At 39.2% G+C, this 22,197-nt stretch overlaps 1 protein-coding gene across 1 annotated transcript in view; it reads right to left on the bottom strand.

The window, feature by feature from the left end:
* Positions 1-3,058: 3,058 nt before the first annotated feature.
* Positions 3,059-22,197, bottom strand: part of PBK (PDZ binding kinase) — a 32,963-nt gene continuing 13,824 nt past the window's right edge. The window contains exons 4-8 of the mRNA NM_001102178.1: positions 18,146-18,288; positions 14,784-14,953; positions 12,761-12,890; positions 4,693-4,872; positions 3,059-4,071 (exon numbers count right to left, since the gene is read on the bottom strand). Of these exons, the coding sequence (NP_001095648.1) occupies positions 3,872-4,071; positions 4,693-4,872; positions 12,761-12,890; positions 14,784-14,953; positions 18,146-18,288 (823 nt within the window). The 3' untranslated portion in view covers positions 3,059-3,871. The remainder of the gene's footprint in view (positions 4,072-4,692; positions 4,873-12,760; positions 12,891-14,783; positions 14,954-18,145; positions 18,289-22,197) is intronic.

Here is a 22,197-nt window from a genome sequence, read left to right as displayed (position 1 = left end):
TTCAGATTCTTTTCCATTATAGACTACAAGACATTGAATATAGCTTCCTGTGTTTTATAGAAGTCCCTGTTTGTTATCTATTTCATATATAGGAGTATGTATTTTACTTCATATTTATTTATCCCCCTTCCTTTCCCCATTGGTAACTATAAATCTGTATTTTGTGTCTGTTTTTTAAAGAAGTTCACGTGTTCCATTTTTAGGATTCCACATATAAGTGATATATTTTTCCTTCTTTGACATAGTATGATAGTCTCTAGGTCCATCCATGTTGCTGCCAATGGCATTATTTCAGTTTTTTATGGCTTTCATATATGAATATATACCATAAAATGATATATATATATACTTTATCCATTCATTTGTTGATGGACATATATGTTGCTTCCATGTCTTCACTATTGTAAATAGTGCTGCAGTGACCACTAGGGTGCTTGTCTTTAAGTAGTTTTTCTCCTCTCTGGATATATGCCTAGGCGTGAGATTGCTGGATCAGGTGGTAAATCTTTTTTTTTTTTAAAGAACTTCCATACTGTTCTCCATAGTGGCTGCACCAATTTACATTCCCACCTATTGTAAGAGGGCTCCCTTTTGTCCACACCCTCTCTATTTATTTGTAGATTATTGATGCATTTATTACTTATGCATTATGTATTATTTATGCATTTATGTAATTATTGAGCATTATTTGTAGATTTTTGATGATAGCCATTCTGACGGAGAAGGCAATGGCAACCCACTCCAGTACTCTTGCCTGGAAAATCCCATGGATGGAAGAGCCTGGTAGGCTGCAGTCCATGGGGTCGCTAAGAGTCGGATGCGACTGAGCGACTTCACTTTCACTTTTCAATTTCATGCACTGGAGGAGGAAATGGCAACCCACTCCAGTGTTCTTGCCTGGAGAATCCCAGGGACGGTGGGGCCTGGTGGGCTGCTGTCTATGGGGTCGCACAGAGTCGGACACGACTGAGGCGACTTAGCAGCAGCAGCCATTCTGAACTGCATGAGATGATACCTTATTGTAGTTTTGAGTTTCTCTAATTAGGGATGTTGAGCACCTTTTCATGTGCCTGTTAGCCATCTTTATGTCTTGGCAGGTATTTCTGCTGATGGGGAGGTTTGGTCAATGCATAATGCCAGGTACATAGTGCATAGGGGAACGGAGAGAAGCCGAAGAGCAGAGAACATTCTGTTTTGTTTTTGTCTTGCCATACAATACAAATTTTATTTCACATCTCTTTTATAGGGGCACCAATCCCATTTGTGAGGGCTTCACCCTCTTGCAGTTACCTTCCAAAGGCCCCACTTCCAGATACAAACACATTGGGGATTAGTTATCAACATATGACTTTCAGTGGAATGCTCACTTCCAATCTATCAGATCAGATCAGTTGCTTAGTCGTGTCCGACTCTTTTCGACCCCATGAATCGCAGCACGCCAGGCCTCCCTGTCCATCACCAACTCCTGGAGTTCACTCAGACTCATGTCCATCGAGTCAGTGATGCCATCCAGCCATCTCATCCTTTGTCGTCCCCTTCTCCTCCTGTCCCCAATCCCTCCCAGCATCAGAGTCTTTTCCAATGAGTCAACTCTTCACATGAGGTGGCCAAAGTTAGTGTAAAATGATGTTTACTATAGATTTTGTTAGATATGGGCCCTTTTCTTATATTAAGGAAGTTCCTTTCTGTCCCCAGGTTTCTCAGACTCCTTTCAACATCTTGAAGATTCTGAACTTTATCAAAATTCCATCCTTTGCTTTTTCTTATATTAATATGGTTGTTTAAATGTTAAACCAACCTCAGTTCAGTTCAGTCGCTCAGTCGTGTCCGACTCTTTGCGACCCCATGAAATGCAGCACGCCAGGCCTCCCTGTCCATCACCAACTCCCGGAGTTCACTCAGACTCACGTCCATCGAGTCAGTGATGCCCTCCAGCCATCTCATCCTCTGTCGTCCCCTTCTCCTCCTGCCCCCAATCCCTCCCAGCATCAGAGTCTTTTCCAATGAGTCAACTCTTCGCATCAGGTGGCCAAAGTACTGGAGTTTCAGCTTTAGCATCATTCCTTCCAAAGAAATGCCAGGGCTGATCTTCAGAATGGACTGGTTGGACCTCCTTGCAGTCCAAGGGACTCTCAAGAGTCTTCTCCAACACCACAGTTCAAAAGCATCAATTCTTCAGCACTCAGCTTTCTTCACAGTCCAACTCTCACGTCCATACATGACCACTGGAAAAATCACAGCCTTGACTAGACGGACCTTTGTTGGCAAAGTAATGTCTGATTTTCAATATGCTATCTAGGTTGGTCATAACTTTTCTTCCAAAGAGTAAGCATCTTTTAATTTCATGGCTAGCCTTCCTGAAATAGATCCAACTTGGTCTTGATGAAGTTTTTCCTTTTTATATTATCAGTTTGGGTTTGTTTGGGATTTTTCACATTTATGAATGAGATTGGGTATGCATAGGATCTGCAGTGATGTTTCTGTCTTGACATGTCTTTTTTGCTCTCTAGATGAGACCTGATAAAGACCCAACTTTTGGCATTGTTGACCCTATTATGTCTTCTATTTTCTATGATAGGTTTTGTTTTAAAATTTCTGCTCATTTATTTGGTATTGGAAAGGAATCTTAGTTTTTCCTAGATTCTTAGCTCACCAATTTTTCGGCCTTTTCTCATGTAGCATTTGAGACTATAACATAAGCACAACTTCAGCAGCATGCTTTTTATATGTAGTTTTCCATTCACTTTCTTGACACTTTAATGATCTTTTTACAGAAGATAAGCCATTAATGATCTGTATAGTATTGCTTGGTACAATCTCATACTAAAAGGAACCTTCTGTTGAATTCCAGAATTGTTTAAAGCCCAGAGTGCAGTGGTTCTTAATCTAAGATCCCCTACATCACAGTAATTTTTACCCTAGATGTATCAGTAGATTCACAAGCACAATTCAGTACTTGAAAAATCCCAGGGAGATGTGGCTCACAGATAGAAAATAAGGATTCAAATCACTCTCATTTTACAGATTAACAAAATAAGGCCAAGAAAGAGGGAAAAACTTGCTTTCACTCAATAAGTTTAATGACAACACTCACACTCAATAAGTTTAATGACAAGACTCAATACAATGGAGTACAAAATAGGATAATACACCTTCAGGTAACTGACATGTCCTTTATTCCATGTTGTCCTATTAGAGTTTTATTTACACCAATACTGTGATATGCTTAAGATATAAATCAGTAAATAAAAATATTAAAGATACCAGTACAGAATATTCATTCAACAAATTAAAGCAAAAACCAAAGCTCTGGAACAAGACAAGCCTTAACCAAAAATGTTTGGATGTACCCAGGGAACTCCTCTTGTGAGCCATATCCCAGGTCTCTGGTCTCAGTGACCCTATTTAATAAGCACATCAACCAAGAAAGGCCAGCAAAAGGTTTTAAGAGGTAAGGAAATGTAGACTTATTCTGTAATACACAAAGTGCTCATTTCAGTAGATCCATTAAGAGAGAACATCTGAGAAAGATCATGAATAAAACTCACTCTGCCCAAATTGTTAGACGTAAGTTTTTATAGCACTATTTTAAATCTATATAAACAACTTCAAATTTTTTAGTAGTTTCTTAAACTTTATAGAAAACCCTTTACAATTTCTAATGTTTATTAACATAAGCATACATGAACTACCTTTATAATAGAAACAGTTGTTCAAATGTTAATAAGGTGCTATCTGTGGTCCTAAAATAGGCCACTTCCATCTAATAATTATGGATCATCATAATAACTACATAAATGTATCATGGTAAACAGAACAGCTATATACATGAGCCATACTTGAGGCTCCAGCAGTCATGGGTACGAGTTGATCACAGGATATCCACTTCTAAAGCCTCAACAATGCACGCAGCAGAAGGACGGTCTTTAGGATCTTCATTAGTGCATACGGAGAAGAGCTCAATTACTTTCTGGTATGTTTCATCCAGTTCCTCCATATTAACAGGTGGCCTAGTTCCCAAAGCTGCGTAGTATGCGTCATCATCAAAATCACTTTCATCAAAAGTTTTATCTGCTCATGAAGGAGTTAGAAACAATTAAAATCAATTAACTTAAAATTTAAATTAAAAATTTAAATCATGGAAAAGTTTAGCAACTGCTCAAACTCACTGTTCTGAAATAAGAATTCATCATCCAATATGCTTTTCATTTTACACAGGCAGTCTCTTCAACTGTCCTGCCATGGTGTAGATCAATTATTGTCAGGGATTTAAAGGTTAGCCACCCCAATCCCCTTACTAGGGTACCTTTCCAATCATTTTCTCAGGCAAGAGGAGTTTTTAAGGTAATTTCTTGCTCCTCTGGATTTTCTCAATTTATCTCCCTGTTCTCAATCTACATCTCATTTGTATGAGATTAAACCAGTGTCTGACCCTGCAACCCCAAGAACTGTAGCCCACCAGGCTCCTCTGTTCATGGAATTCTCCAGGTTAAAACACTGGAGTGGGTAGCCATTCCCTTCTTAAAGTTTAAGAAGATCCCAGAGGATCTTCCCTGGAGGGGAAGAACCCAGGTCTCCCACATTGCAGGCAGATTCTTTACCATCTGGGCTACCAGGGAAGCCCCAATTTATAAATTATTCTTAAGTTCAAACTGAGAGATTGGGATTTATGTTAAAAATAAGTAGTTATACCTTCATCATCATCATCATCATCTGGAAGATTAATGTGTGGAATAGATAAAGTCATCATTTCCCACAGAGTAAGACCAAAGGCAAATATGTCTGCCTTGTCAGTAATAATACCATCCTCCTCCAGAGCTTCTTTAGGTTTCCAAGGCTCAGTGCCAATGTAACAGGCCTCAGGGTCAGTCACTGAAACAAGTAAGAGATGCAAACTGATCAAAAGGGCAAGCACCAGAAACCACTAAGAAAGGCAAACGACCCAAAGAAAAATGGGCAAGTTATTTAACAGGTAGTTTAAAGGTTAATAAATATAGCCAGTAAACATGAAAATACATTCAACCTCATAAAAACAGGTATTCTCTATCAGATTGTTAAGTATTCAAAAAGCTAGTCCGTAGGCAAGGGTGTAGAGAAACAATTCTCTTCAGATCAGATCAGTCGCTCAGTCGTGTCCGACTCTTTTTGGCCCCATGAATCGCAGCACGCCAGGCCTCCCTATCCATCACCAACTCCCAGAGTTCACTGAGACTCACGTCCATCGAGTCAGTGATGCCATCCAACCATCTCATCCTCTGTCGTCCCTTTCTCCTCTTGCCTCCAATCCCTCCCAGCATCAGAGTCTTTTCCAACGAGTCAACTCTTCGCATGAGGTGGCCAAAGTACTGGAGTTTCAGCTTTAGCATCATTCCTTCCAAAGAAATCCCAGGGCTGATCTCCTTCAGAATGGACTGGTTGGATCTCCTTGCAGTCCAAGGGACTCTCAAGAGTCTTCTCCAACACCACAGTTCAAAAGCATCCATTCTTCGGTGCTCAGCCTTCTTCACAGTCCAACTCTCACATCCATACATGACCACAGGAAAAACCATAGCCTTGACTAGACGAACCTTTGTTCCAAAGCAATTCTCTTAGAAAGGGGTATAAACGTAGACAGACTTGAGCCAGACTGCCTCACCCGGGTTCAAAGACCTGTGCAAGCTCTGTGACCCTGGGCAGATCACTAGCAGATCACCAAATCTGTGCCTCCATTTTTTCCTTTTTCAAACTACACTGTCTTTCAGCTGAAAGCCGACCACTTCCCTGAATCTAGGATTGTTACATCAGGGAAGAACGGACAGGTGGAATTACACAGAGGCCCTTAAAGCTTCTCTGCCCAGGAACGACACAGGTCCACTTGTGTTTCCATTTAAATGTTAAGAGGCAACACCTCAATTTTCATGAGAAGGTCAGCTTTCTAGCTGAACCCGGGATTAGATTGAATCACTAGATCAATCTGGGAAGAATTAACATCTTAACAGTATTGTCAATCCATAATCATGATCTCTCACTTAACATCTTAATGCTCTCAATGAAGTTTTATGGTGTTCAATAAAAAGGTCAGACTTTTGGTTTGACTTATTCTTCAATTATTTTATCCTTTTTGGTGTAGCAGCCCCCTTCCTCTCATTTATCCCTGGGGGATACATTCCTGGATCCCCAGTGGATGCCTGAAACTAAGGACAGTATCAAACCATATATATATATATTTTTTTTTCCCCTATACATGCACATCTTTAATAAAGTTTAATTTATAAATTAGGCACTATAAGAGTAACAACAAAGATAACATAATAAAATAGAACAATTACAATATACTATCATAAAAGTTATGAGAATGTAGTCACTCTCAAAATTATCTTACTGTGTAAATGTGTGCCTTCTTCTTAACCATGCACTTACCACACACTATGGCCATAACTTTTAAGGTTTGAGGTGTAATAGCAAAACTAGTGTGAATATTTTTTCTACTTCAAAATTTCACAAATAGAAGTTGCAGTAGATCTCAGCAAACTCAGCATCCAATTTTTTTTTTCTTTCCTTATTAAGTCTAGAGCTTTCACCTTTTCACTTAAAGGAAGCACTTCATGGCTTTTCTTTGGCACATCTGAATTGCCAGCATCACTATCCACTTTGGCAACATTATTAAGTAAAATAAGGGTTACCTGAACTTAAGCACTGCCATACCGGCAACAGTCATCAGATAACCAAGGTGGCTGCTGAGGGACCTTCCATCTAGATTAGGAATCTTTAAAGGGTAAGGATTGTGTCCTTTTTTCCTGTATATCGTTCCTAGCACAGTGCCTGACTATACTTAGTATTAAAAATATTTGGTACATAATCAACCCAGAAATTACCATCATTAACATACGGACTTTTCATCAGGAAAAGATTGAAGGCAAAAGGACAAGGGGACAGCAGGGGATGAGATGGACAGATAGCGCCACCGACTCAATGGACATGAATTTGAGCAAACTCCAGGAGACAGTGAAGGACAGAGGAGCCTGGTGTGCTGCGGTCCATGGGGGAGCAGAGTCGGACACGACTTATCGACTGAACAACAATAGCAGTGTATCCTTGCGACTTAGCAGCAGCAGCAGTGTGTATCTCTTAATTCCCTATCCTTTTCTTGTTACTTCCCTCTCCCCACTAGTAATCACCAGTTTGTTCTCCATATCTGTTTCTTTTTTGTGACAGTCACTTGTTCATTTTTTAGATTTCACAAGTGTGTGCTCAGTTGCTCAGTCCTGTCGACTCTCTGACCCCATGGACTGTAGGCCGCTAATCTACAGGCAAGAATACTGGAATGGGTTGCCGTTTCCTTCTTCAGGGGATATTCCCAACCCAGGGATTGAACTTGTGTCTTTTGTGTCTCCTGCATTGGCAGGCGGATTCTTTACAACTGAGTCACTGGGGAAGATTCCACATATAAGTGATATCATACTTTATTAAGAAAGCCAAATCAAATTTTTAATTTAACTTTTTATTTATTGACAGTAAATGCCATCACATTTACCTTCAAGGAAGCACAAACACAGGGTCCATGGCTGTACAGGCCTGATGCTGCCTGGCAGTGAAAATCTAAGGTGTTAGCATTTTTACTGGGACTGTTGCTGTTTTTAGTATGCGTTATTTTCAAGCTTGCATGGCTTTTGATTCTTCTGTTACAACTCTTCTATAAGCCTCTCTCTCTCTCTCTCTAAGTCGCTTCAGTCGTGTCCAACTCTGTGCGACCCCATAGACAGCAGCCCACCAGGCTCCGCCATCCCTGGGATTTTCCATGCAAGAACACTGGAGTGGGGTGCCATTTCCTTCTCCAATGCATGAAAGTGAAACGTGAAAGGGAAGTCGCTCAGTCGTGTCCGACTCTTAGCAACCCCATGGACTACAGCCTACCAGGCTCCTCCGTCCATGGGATCTTCCAGGCAAGAGTACTGGAGTGGGGTGCCATTGCCTTCTCCGTCTGTAATCCTAGTCCTAGCTTTTGACTTTTGCAGAAATTAATGTAACAGATTAATGTAAAAAATACCCATACTGCCCAATTATTTTTTTGGAATGTATTCCTGGGAATGGAATGACAGGACTGAAGGGCATAAACATTTTTAAGGGTTGTTTTTAAATATACATATATCTAAACTGCCCTCTGAAAAGGCTACACACTGGTAATTACTATTGCTATTCCTCACCATCTGCGTACACAGAAGGACTGCCTTCTAGACACACAGAAGGACCACACTTTCTGGCCTGTCGTGTTTTGGGGTGAAACCATTTGACTAGTTCAGGGCAGTGACTTGTGAAAGAAGTGACTTGTGTCACTTCTGAACTGGAGCATTTAATTGTCAGGGCAAGACTCTAGGGTGGCACTGTACAACAGAACTTTGGTGATGATAAAAATGTTCTTTATCTCAGTATGGTAGTCACTAACCACACATAGCTACTGAACACTTGAAATGTGGCTAAGGTGGCTGAGAAAATGAATTTAAAGAATTTTTAATATATTAATTAATTTAAATAGCCATACACAGCTAGTGGCTACTGTAGTAGACAGGCTTCCTGGTACCTCAGTAGTAAAGCAGTGCAGGAGACGTGGGTTCAATTCCTGGTTCAGGAAGATCCCCTGGAGAAGGAAATGGTAACCCACTCCAGTATTCTCACCAGGAAAATCCCATGGAGAGAGGAGCCTGGCAGGCTACAGTCCATAGGGTCACAAAGAGCTGGACACGACTGAGTGACTAAACAACCAAAAAACTGCAGTGGACAGTGCAGCTCTAGAGCTTTTTCACCATCCACACAATGATGGGCACAATGACGGCATTATTCCATACAACAGACATCCTAGCATGTCAGGTCCTAATGTGAGAATGACATGGAGTGGAACACAGGCCTAGTGGACATGCAGCTTGAAAAATAAGCCTTGCCTGTTTTAAGGTAGTGAGATTTTTGAGGGTTTATGTTACCATAGCAAAACTGATCTTAACCTGAATGATAAATTACGACTTCTATGCAGTGCATGAGAGTATGTTGGCCTATACTCTTGTTCATACTAGAATGGGGAAAGTTTTCAATGACTTTTTTAGTAGTCATGACTTCTTTTAAAAAGTGGTTTCTACCTCTCGTGTCCTCCTTAAGCCCAACATTATCTTTACCAACAATTTTTTCTGTTACTTTTTAAAAAATCTTCAATCTACAGAGATTAGAGTGTGAGAACAGAAAACAACTTTCTCTAAAATAAACCGATACCATCATTTACTAATTCAACTACCTCTTTTCCACTAATACAAAAATGTCACCTTTATCATATAACAAATTTCATACATTTGGGAATTATCTTTTGACTCTTATGTTGAAATTTTCTGTCTAGTTCGGCATTAGTGTCACTGCTTTAATTACTACAGTTTCATAATACTTAATACCTCGTCAAGAAAATTCCTACTCAACACTTTTTCACAGGATTTTCCTGGCTGTGTTTGAACATGTATCCTCAAGGATAATCTCTACATTCTCTTTGACATGTTCTAAAATAACATAGATCATACTGGGATATTGCAAAACTTTTAGATCTTTAATTCATTTCTGCTTTTTTCTTTTATGGTTTCATTTTTTTTTTTCTAATTTCAGCTGAAAACTCAATTTCATAAAGGTTAAATAATGACAGTGTTTTCCTTTGAATGCTTTTGGACCATATCAAATAGGTTTTGATTTGCTCTTACATTCTCATTATTCTCTAAATAGTATGTAACTGGAATCTCACTACTTCTCAGCTAAGAACTATTTACAAATATTTTAAATGCCTGAAAAAACTGAGTTTTTATTTCCAACTGTACATGAATTTATATATTTATAGCTCTGAAGATAATGAATGTTAGTTCAGTTCAGTCCCTCAGTAGTGTCCAACTCTTTGCGACCCCATGAATCGCAGCACGCCAGGCTTCCCTGTCCATCACCAACTCCCGGAGTTCACTCAGACTCACGTCCATCGAGTCAGTAATGCCATCCAGCCATCTCATCCTCTGTCGGCCCCTTCTCCTCTTGCCCCCAATCCCTCCCCGCATCAGAGTCTTTTCCAATGAGTCAGCTCTTTGCATGAAGTGGCCAAAGTACTGGAGTTTCAGCTTTAGCATCAGTCCTTCCAAAGAAATCCCAGGGCTGATCTCCTTCAGAATGGACTGGTTGGATCTCCTTGCAGTCCAAGGAACTCTCAAGACTCTTCTCCCACCACAGTTCAAAAGCATCAATTCTTCGGTGCTCAGCCTTCTTCACAGTCCAACTCTCACATCCATACATGACCACAGGAAAAACCATAGCCTTGACTAGATGGACCTTTGTTAGCCTTTAGCCTATTCCTACTTTTGTAACTTGAGGTTTTCTTTTGTAACCTAACTAGTCAATTTTAATAAATATTCTAATGCATAGAAAATGAACTTACTATTTACTCAGATCTGCTACATCTTAGTTTGTCTATTAGATCTATTAATGATTGAGACAATTATGCTAAAATCTTATTTTTATTCTTTTTGACAATTTCTCCTTTTATTTGCTGAAGTTATAACCTCGTACCAGTTATTTGGCCTAAGGGTTCATCCAGTTCTACCTTTATTGATTACAGACATTATTAGGAAGTCAATCTGTTTATCTTGGTGTTTCCCTTCAATTCAACTTATACACTTTAACTGGAAATTAAGATGTACGTAAGTTCTAAACAGTATTAGCCTCCCCTATACCTTATATTTTGGAGACGGGAACAGCAATCCACTCTAGTATTCTTGCCTGGAGAATCCCATGGACAGAGGAGACTGTCAGGCTATGGTCCATGGGGTCGCAAAGAGTCGGACATGACTGAGCGACTAACACACACACACCCCCCTTATATTTATATAAAGAGGCAAACTTAAATGTTATTTATTAAATAATATGTTGAAAGCAGTGGTTTTCTTTGAGGCTTCTGGATTTTGGCTCTGTTCCTCATCAAGAACATATCTTAAATTCCCTACAGTTTCTCTAGCAAGCAGTGCTAAGAAAGTTGTACAGTGCTAAGAAAGTTGTACAGCTCTATGTAAATCAATGAAATTAGAACACACCCCCTCACCAACCACAAAACTCAAAATGCCTTAAAGACTTAACATAAGACACCATAAAACTCTTAGATCATAGGCAAAACGTTCTCTGACATAAATCATATCTATGTTTTCTTAGGTCAGTCTCCCAAGGTGATAAAAATAAAAATAAACAAATGGGACCTAATCAAAATTACAAGCTTTCCACAGCAAAAATCATAAGCAAAATGAAAGACAACCCACAGGATGGAAGAAAATATTTGCAAACAATGCAACTCAAGGGATTGATTTCCAAAACACACACACAGCTCATACAACTCAACAATAACAAAAACAAACCCAATAGAAAAATGATCAGAAGACCTAAACAGACCGACATTTCTCCAAATCAATACAAGTGGCCAACAGGCACATGGAAAGATGATGGACAGCACTATTAGAGAAATGAAAATCAAAGCTACAATGAGGTTCCACCTTCACACGGGTTCAGGGTGGCCATTATTAAAATGCCTACAAATAACAGATGCCAGAGAGGACGTGGAAAAAAGGGAACCCTCCTACACTTTTGGTGGGAATGTAAGATGGTATAGTCACTGTGGAAAACAGTATGGGGGTTTCTCAGGAAAACTAAAAATATGATCCCGTAATCCCAGTCCTGGGCATATATCCAGACCAAAATAGAATTCAAAGAGACACATACACCACCATGCTCACAGCAGCACTGTTCACAAAAGCCATGATATGGAAATAACCTAAATGACCACTGAGAGACGAATGGATAAGAAGACATGGTACATATATGCAATGGAATACTACTCAGTCACAAAACAGAAAGAAATAATGCCATCTGTAGCAACATGGACGCAACTAGAGATTATCAAGCTGAGTGAAGTAAGAGAAAAAGACAAATACCATGATAACGCTTATATATGGAATCTAAAATATGAGGCAAATGTACCTACCTATGAAAGAGAATCATTGGTATAGAAGACACTAGTGGTTGCCAAGGGGGAGGGGGTTGGGGAAGGGATGGAGTGGGACATTGGGGTTAGCCACATAACATTTTATATATAGAATGGATAAACAACAAGGTCCTATTGTACAGCAGAGAACTGTATTCAATATCCTTAGATAAACCATAATACAAAAGAATATTTTAAAAAAGAATGTAGTAAAAAATAAAAAAAGAAGAAGAAGAAAGAACATATTTAAATTCCCTGAGAAGAGAATGGTTAGTATTCACAATAAAAGAGAAGAATGAGGTAGGCTGGGCCAAGGGGCAAAACGCAGAAGACTGGCCTTATTAGAAATCCTCTTTCCTGCTCCCATTCCACTTTCTTCTAGCAGTTTCCCAAATCTTGTCATTATGCTGATGCTAAATCAATTTCTTTATAAAACCTTATAAAAATTGTATTTTCTACTCCCAGATCTTTTACTACTTAAAAATCCCAAAGCAGGTTAGAGACACTTCTCCACGTTTCTTCAATTAAAATATATACTAATGAGAAACCAATAATTTATATTGTGTATGTAGCAAGGGAAGGGGCTGGAGGCTGAGTAGAACAGATAGAAAGGAAGGGATATTTTTTATTATACACTTTTTATTAATAGTTTTTGATTTTTGAAGAATGTGAACTTGTTATTTTTAAATATGTAATAGAAACTTAAAAACTGTACAGAAACCATTTAAAAATTAGAATTCTGCTTACCAGTCATATTTTCATCCAATGGAAGAGAGACTCCTACATCACAGATTTTAATTGTTTCAAAATCGCCTTTAATAACAACATTTGAAGACTTTATATCTCCATGGAGCAGTTTCTTATCTTGGTGCAGATACTAAAATAGTGAAAAATTTAAAATATCTGAGAAAAAATAGAAACTAATAAAAAAGTATATAACTTTCAAACAAAACAACAACCTGAACTCCCTGCCTAACATGCAGACTTGTGTCTATCATTTCAAACTATTTGATGCTAGAGAAGGAACCATCCCACGCTATCTCTTAGTCTACCATACTGACCAGAAATCTGAAAGATTCTTTGGAAATTGATGTCTATGTATAGATAAGCCAACTTTTAATTTTCCAACCAACCTTACATACTTATACATCAAAGATGATACTGCAGATTTCAAAATATACTACAATTTTATAAAATGGACAATTATTTTAGAAATAATTTTTTAAACTTCACAATGACACAGTTATCTCAAACAAATTGTTGAGATAACGCTACACATACTTCACAAGGAAAAGAGGAAGCAGTAATGTAATCTAAGGCTATATTTTAACCCTTTCTTAGAAATGACAAGTGATAATATTCATCCATAATCAAAAACGTCCTACAAAAGTTATTTTTTCATTCATCAGCATTTAGGCATCTACACTCTATGACCTGGGCCTGCAAAAGATGCAGAAACAATTCTTGGTATTGAACTTGGAACACTTACTGTGCTTAAATATTGTTAACCATAAATTGAATATGCTCAAATATATTTATAATGTAATTTATTAATTCCATTATATATACACAATTAAAATAATTAAATGATTCAAATTATTAGCTTATCCAACCTATTTAAAATGTTTTTCTATAAAATATTAAAATATATATTTAGAAATAGTGCCTTTTTCCAGTTTTACATTTCATGAATCAATTTTATTTGAACTCAACATGCAATTCTTGACATCACTACATTACATAATCTGTTTTTCTGAGTCATCCAACAATTTTCTGGAGCCATGATTACTTAAGTTATTCAGGATACAGAATTTTTATCTCTAACAGTATGTCTAATTCAAAGATACAATAGTTTATTTGTATAACCCTGAGAGGATTTTTTTCATTTGACTATAGATGTATATTCACAATGTCTAATAACATCCCACAAAGAAATCTTTGAAAGGCTTGTTTACAGCAACAGAGGGTTAGAATACACCCCCAGGAATAATGACTAAACAACAGTCCAATTAACTAAATCTAACATGCAATCTCTATAAGCAAAACTTCCTGACTTGGATTATTTCAGGCCATGTGAAGGTGTGAAGGCCTCTAACAATACTTTGTTGATCAAAACAGTACATTCTTCAATATGAAAGATTCTATAAAGATTTAAGGCAACTCCCTCTCTTGGGAAAAAAAAATTCACCTTGTAACTAGGTATATTAGTATCTGTTCATCAGTAGATGAACAGACACAGACATAGACACACACACACACACACACACACACACACACACACACACACACACACACACAATGGAGTATTACTCAGCCATTAAAAATAATGAAACAATGTCATTTCCAACAACATGAATGGACTTAGTCATACTAAGTCAGAAGACAAATACCATATGATGTCACTTATATGTGGAATATAAAATACACAAATGAACTTATTTACAAAGCAGAAACAGACTCACAGTTATAGAGAACAGACTTGTGGTTGTCAAGGGGGAGGCTGGGTGAGAAAGGGAAAGATTGGGAGTTTGGGGTTACAAATGCAAACTACCATATATAGGATGGATATACAACAACGTCCTACTGTAAAGAACAGGGGATTATATTTAACATCCTGTGATAAACCCCAATGGAAAAGAATATGAAAAAGGAGATATATGTATAATTGAGTCACTTTGCTGTACAGCAGAAATTAAACACAACATTGTAAATAAAGTATTTATTTTTTTAGGTTCCACAAAACTCATTCAAAACATAATAGCATAGTTACCTTTAACCCTCTTGCCATGTTCAAAGCAACTTTTAAAATTATGGCTGCTGGAAAAGGATCTCGGCTATCTTTATTTCGTTCTTCTATTAAGTCATTCAGAGACTTTTCACCTCCATACTCCATAGCAAGACACAGACTGCCATCGCTAGCTTTAGTGAAAGCACGGTAACCTTAAAGAAAATACGTCATTTTCTTACTGGAGTAGGGAAGAACAAAAGTATTTCATTCTTTTACAATAATGTGACTGAAAACAGATCTGGATCAACACTGTCAAACACAAAATGAAACAGCTAGTGCTTACAAAACTTATTTAGTAGATCTAATTTTAAATGTCTTCAAGTGTTGGCCAACAGTATCACAAATTGAAATGTTTTTATACTCTGCTGCTGCTGCTGCCAAGTCGTTTCAGTCGTGTCCAACTCTGTGCGACCCCATAGACGGCAGCCCACCAGGCTCCCCTGTCCCTGGGATTCTCCAGGCAAGAACACTGGAGTGGGTTGCCATTTCCTTCTCCAATGCATGGAAATGAAAAGTGAAAGTGAAGTTGCTCAGTCGTGTCTGACTCTTAGCGACCCCATGGACTGCAGCCCACCAGGCTCCTCTGTCCATGGGATTTTCCAGGCAAGAGTACTGGAGTCGGCTGCCAAAGCCTTCTCCGTTTTATACTCTATGCCTTCCTAAATATAATGGTTTCACCAGACTTACTTACATTAAAAATGAAAAAAGGAGATTACACAAATGAAGACTTTACATTCCTGAATTCTCCATGGTACCAATAGCATAATGACTGTATCTATTCCTATGAAGTTTTAAATATATACTTCAGTTCAGTTGCTCAGTAGTGTCAGATTCTTTGAGACCCCATGGACTGTAGCAAGCCAGGCCTCCCTGTCCATCACCAACTCCCAGAGTTTACTCAAACTCATGTCCATTGAGTCAGTGATGTTATCCAACCATCTCATCCTCTGTTATCCCTTTCTCCTCCCACCTTCAATCTTTCCCAGCATCAGGGTCTTTTCAAATGAGTCAGTTCTTCACATCAGGTAGCCAAAGTATTAGAGTTTCAGCTTCAACATCAGTCCTTCCAATGAATATTCAGGACTGATTTCCTTTAGGATGGACTGGTTGGATCTCCTTGCAGTCCAAGGGACTCTCAAGAGTCTTCTCCAACACCACAGTTCAAAAGCATCAATTCTTCGGCACTCAGCTTTCTTTATGGTCCAACTCTCACATACATGACTACTGGAAAAACCATAACTTTGACTAGACGGACCTCGTTGGCAAAGTAATGTCTCTACTTTTTAATATGCTGTATAGGTTGACCATAACTTTTCTTCCAAGGAGCAGGCGTCTTTTAATTTCATGGCTGCAGTCACTATCTGCAGTGATTTTGGAGCCCCAAAAAATAAAGTCTGTCACTGTTTCCCCATCTATTTGCCATGAACTGATGGTACTGGAGTACATCATGAGAAATGCTGGGCTGGAAGAAGCACAAGCTGGAATCAAGACTGATGGGAGAAATATCAATAACCTCAGATATGCAGATGACACCACCCTTATGGCAGAAAGTGAAGAGGAACTAAGAAGCCTCTTGATGAAAGTGAAAGAGGAGAGTGAAAAAGTTGGCTTAAAGCTCAACATTCAGAAAACGAAGATCATGGCATCTGGTCCCATCACTTCATGGGAAATAGATGGGGAAACAGTGGAAACAGTGTCAGACTTTCTTTATGGGGGCTCCAAAATCACTGCAGATGGTGATTGCAGCCATGAAATTAAAAGATGCATACTCCTTGGAAGGAAAGTTATGACCAACCTAGATAGCATATTCAAAAGCAGAGGACGTTACTTTGCCGACAAAGGTCCGTCTAGTCAAGGCTATGGTTTTTCCAGCGGTCATGTATGGATGTGAGAGTTGAACTGTGAAGAAAGCTGAGAGCCAAAGAATTGATGCTTTTGAACTATGGTGTTGGAGAAGACTCTTGAGAGTCCCTTGGACTGCAAGGAGATCCAACCAGTCCATTCTGAAGGAGATCAGCCCTGGGTGTTCTTTGGAAGGAATGATGCTAAAGCTGAAACTCCAGTACTTTGGCCACCTGATGCGAAGAGTTGACTCATTGGAAAAGACTCTGATGCTGGGAGGGATTGGGGGCAGGAGGAGAAGGGGACGACAGAGGATGAGATGGCTGGATAGCATAACCGACTCGATGGACATGAGTTTGGGTGAACTCCGGGAGTTGGTGATGGACAGGGAAGCCTGGCGCACTGCAATTCATGGAGTCGCAAAGAGTCGGACTTGACTGAGTGACTGGACTGAACTGAACTGATGGGACTGGATGCCATGATCTTAGTTTTCTGAATGTTGAGTTTTAAGCCAACTTTTTCACTCTCCTCTTTCATCAAGAGGCTCTTTAATTCTTCTTTGCTTTCTGCCATAAGGGTGGTGTCTTCTGCATATCTGAGGTTATTGATATTTCTCCCAGCAATCTTGATTCTAGCTTGTGCTTCATCCAGCCCAGCATTTCTCATGATGTACCCTGCATATAAGTTAAATAAGCAGGGTGACAATATACAGCTTTGACATACTCCTTTCCCAATTTGGAACCAGTCTGTTGTTCCATGTCCAGTTCTAACTGTTGCTTCTTGACCTGCTTACAGATTTCGCAGGAGGTAGGTCAGGTGGTCTAGTATTCCCATCTCTTCAAGAATTTTCCACAATTTGTTGCAATCTACACAGTCAAAGGCTTTGGTATAGTCAATAAAGCAGAAATAGATGTTTTTCTGGAATTCTCTTGCTTTTTCAATGATCCAACAGATGTTGGCAATTTGATCTCTGGTTCCTCAGCCTTTTCTAAATCCAGTTTGAACATCTGGAAGTTCATGGTTCACATATTGCTGAAGCCTGGCTTGGAGAATTTTGAGCATTACTTCACTAGCATGTGAGATGAGTGCAATTGTGCGGTAGTTTGAGCATTCTTTGGCATTGCCTTTCTTTGGGATTGGAATGGAAACTGACCTTTCCAATCCTGTGGCCACTGCTGAGTTTTCCAAATTTGCTGCATCTAAAAATATACACTATGTTTTTTTTTCTGGCCAAGCCAGGTGGCTTATAGGATCTTAGGTCCCTTACCAGGAATCAAACCCATGCTCCCCAGCAGTTGAAGCACAGAGTCCTAATCACTGGATCGCCAGGGAAGTCCCACTAATTTTTATTTCACAATGTTCACATTAATTGGATTCTTGCCAAACTCCATCACGCCTTTCTTCACTTATTATTAGTGAAAGCAGTTAAGATTTTATGTAAACCATTTCAGATAAACAAGATACTATACTAGATACTGTTATTAAGTAATATGTGAACTTACCTATAATGTTTGGATGATTGAGTGTTTTCAAAATCTTAGCTTCATCAGTTAGTCTCTTTTGATACATACTCTGATAATCATCATTACATCTAGGATTAATCTTTTTCACAGCCCAAGGAGAATGAGACAAACCTCTTGGAGATCTTAAAAAATAAGTAACCAAAAATGTACAGAAAGATTAATAACCATAATACAGTTCAAATGACTAATAGGAACTTCCACATTTTGAAAAAGACTTTGAGAGTATTTTAGTTTTCTTTTTTTAATTTGTAAATATTTTAGACTATCAACATTTCTGTTATATATCCTTTATAACTGTGTACGTACAGCTGATAAATCTACTGATTACAAGAGAAGTCTGATATCTTTGGAAAGGAAGGGTTAAAAAGAGAAAACTAGAAGGAAAAAGACAAAATGTTATAGATTTTAAACTTCAAAATTTCTATAGTATTTTCTAATTTTTTCACTCAATCATGTCACTACCAACTACTTAAAAAGCATTTAACTATATGTACCAGATATAAATTATAGAATGTTAAAGTAATAAACATTAATTTCTAAGAAACAATTTAAAGAAGAAATGTACAAAATACATTTGGCTCGTGTGTAATCATGCAAATAACAGACTGTTTTTTACCAACAAATATTATGCCTCTAATGGACAAAACAATTCATCCTATATACTTCTCACTATATACATATGTTTAGGGAGAAAATAATAAACATACTAATAGGAAAAAAAATGTAAATTGTCTATTTTCTAGGAAGATGCAGCTGTTGAAGAACATTTAAGGTATACCTGTTTTGAGGCCTAAATAAACAAACAGGTGACATGAAGTCAGGGAAAGGTTTGTTCACCCCGTAAGGTAGGCATTTATGAGTATGGCCAATTACAAAGAACAAAATGTAGGCAGCATTTGGGCACAAGCCAAAGAGCCTCAAAAGTTAAAGATTGCAAAGTTCAACCATAAGAACATAAAACGAGATGGAACCAAGAAATCATGTTCAGCTCTGTACTAGCTCATGGGCACAGCTCTGTGACTGCAGGACCTTTTTTTAACATCAGAACACATGTATTCAAAGGATCACTAGGTTTCTCAGTTCATATACATCTATCATGCATAAGTTTACTTAAACTATTCTTAAACCTCCAGTTTTAGATAACAATAGCATTTGGGAATAACCTCTTCCATGTTCTTTTAATATAAAAATGTATTTTTCAAGTCTCAAGGGGTACCCATAGCTCTGGATTATTTATAACTCAGTGAGCGAGTCCATCTTCACCTTTTCCATATGCCCTAACCTACCTACATCCTATCCTAACCTATAGGTTACAGAATGAGAAGGATATTATTATGAAATCTGAATAAAATGTTGCCAAGGCAAAAGATGGTTCACAGAAAATGCTAATACAACGGGCAAATTTCTGTTGAGACTGCACAAGGAAAAAACAAAAGGAGACACAAACAATACTGCCAACAAAAATGGGGACATATACAACAGAGATTTTAAAAATATCCAAGTGAATACTAGAACTTTTAAGCCAATAAAAAGGTAAAATGGACAAATTCTTTAAAAAAGTTAAGAAAACTGATAAAAGAAGAAACATAATCAAGAGTTTAAAAATCTTCCCACAAGAAATACAAAACATAGATAATTTTAGAGTTGAGTTTACTAAACTGTAAAGAAACATATCATTCCATTTCATACAAACCATTCCAGGGAATAGAATGAAAAGGGACAAAAATCATACAGGACAACAGAAAAAGAAAAATCACAAACCAACTTCACTTACAGATGCAAAAATTCTAAACAATAGCAAAATAATTCTATCAGTTTATTAAAAAATAATAATACATCACAACTATGTTGGGTTTAATCCAGCAATGCAAATTTAACAGTAAATAATATATACTCTGAATTAAAATGAACATACACATATAAATTTGATCCCTCTCAGGTACCACTGAAATAAAACTTCAGTTGAAGACTGAAGACTGACTTTGAAAGGGAAAAAGCAGAAGGTATTTAGCCTGAGGTAGACTGACACAGTTGAGAACCTGCGGTCTATGTAGCAACAAAGCAATTCATGACCAAATGTGCCTGAAGTGCTCAGTGAGTTTTCACACTTGAACACACCTGTGTTATCAACATCCAGGTTCAAGATATACATGTCTAGCATCCCCACAAGACATGGGATGCCATCTTAAAAAGGAAAACTTGAGAGGTGGTCCTAAGATGGTGGAGGAATAGGACAGGAAGACCACTTTATCCCCCACAAATTCATCGGAAGAACATCTGAATGCTGAGCAGATTCCACAAAACAACTTCTGAATGCTGGCGGAGGACATCAGGCACCCAGAAAGGCAGCCAGCCCACTGTCTTCGAAAGGAGGTAGGACAAAATATAAAAGATAAAAAGAGAGACAAAAGAGGTAGGGACGGAGATCTGTCCCAGGAAGGGAGTCTTAAAAAAAGAGAGAACTTTCCAAACACAAGGAAACACTCTCACCAGCGGGTCCTTGGCGAGTCTTGGAATCTCAGAGGGCAACATAACCAGGAGGAAAAATAAATAAATAATTAAAACCCACAGATTACATGCCTAACGGCAACTCCCAGCAGAGAAGCAGCCCAGACGCTCACATCCACCACTAGCAAGCAGGGATTGGACAGGGAGCCGCAGACTGCATTGTTTAGGGTAAGGACCGGGCCTGAATGCCCTGAGGGCAATCTAAGGGAACTAACGTGAGACAGCAACCCAGACTGTGGCCAGAGAGAGAGAGAGAGAGAGACAAAAAAGAGAGAGAACTATCCCGTGAAAAGCCCTAACCTAAGACACTGCCAGGCCCGCTCACAGAACAAAAGACTGAGCAGACCTAGCCAGCTATGGACCAGCCCATCCCCCACGGGAGACAGGCAGGCGAGGGCAGCCAGAGCTGGAAGCGGGCAATCACGGCCCCAGAGAGGCATCCTCTACCAAACTGCAAGCAGGCTTCGTTGCTAACCAAGACTTCTTGGGATTCTGGACAGTTGACATCTGCTCAGAGAGTCACAGCCAGAGATCAGCTTCCCTGAAGAGATACACGGCACACCTAAGAAGGCACGCCAGTTGTACACCCAGAAAACCGAGCAGCTTGGACGGGGGAGGCAATAAGACACACCCCCTCCCCACTTGGGGGTGACTGCGCTCACCAAGCACCTGGTCACCTGAGCTGCTCGGACCTGGGACGGGCACAAAACGCAGGCCCAAACGATCTGCGCCTTTGTGGAGTACCCGAAAACCTGAACCTGAGCGGCTAAGACCTGGGAGATGCATACAACCCAGGGCCAGCCCAAGACAGTTCCCGGCAGAGCAACCTAGAGCCTGAGAAGTGTAGACCGTGAAAGCATACACGCCGTGAGCGGGGGCAAACCCAGTGCGGCTGAAACACTGCCAGAACTCCCCACACACGCCAGTGATACTGCTTTGCAGTGTTCTCCCTCCCCACAGCACTACTGAACAAGTGAGCCTAAAAACGTGACCAGCATCGCCCCCTTGTGTCAGGGTGGAAATTAGACACTGAAGAGACCAGCAAACAGAAGCTAAAATAAAAAGAGGGAACCACTTTGGAAGTGACAGATGGAGAAGTCTTGAAGCTACTGTAAGAATAAAACTGAAACCAGAGGCAGGAGGCTTAAGTACAAAACCTGAGAACACCAGAGAACTCCTGACTCCAGGGAACATTAATCGATAAGAGTTCATCAAAATCCTCCATACCTTTACTGAAACCAAGCACCACCCAAGAGCCAACAAGCTCCAGAGCAAGACATACCATGCAAATTCTCCAGCAACACTGGAACATAGCCCTGAGCTTCAATATACAGGCTGCCCAAAGTCACACCAAACCCACAGACATCTCAAAACTCACTACTGGACACTTCATTGCACTCCAGAGAAAAGAAATCCAGCTCCACCCACCAGAACACCGACACAAGCTTCCCTAACCAAGAAACCCTGACAAGCCACCCATCCAACCGCATCCACAGCAAGGAACCTCCACAATAAAGAGGAAC

The sequence above is a fragment of the Bos taurus genome, chromosome 8 (assembly GCF_002263795.3).
Source record: "Bos taurus isolate L1 Dominette 01449 registration number 42190680 breed Hereford chromosome 8, ARS-UCD2.0, whole genome shotgun sequence".
Taxonomy (NCBI): domain Eukaryota; kingdom Metazoa; phylum Chordata; class Mammalia; order Artiodactyla; family Bovidae; genus Bos; species Bos taurus.
Note: the sequence above shows the minus strand (reverse complement) of the source record. Positions and strands in the feature narration are given on the sequence as shown.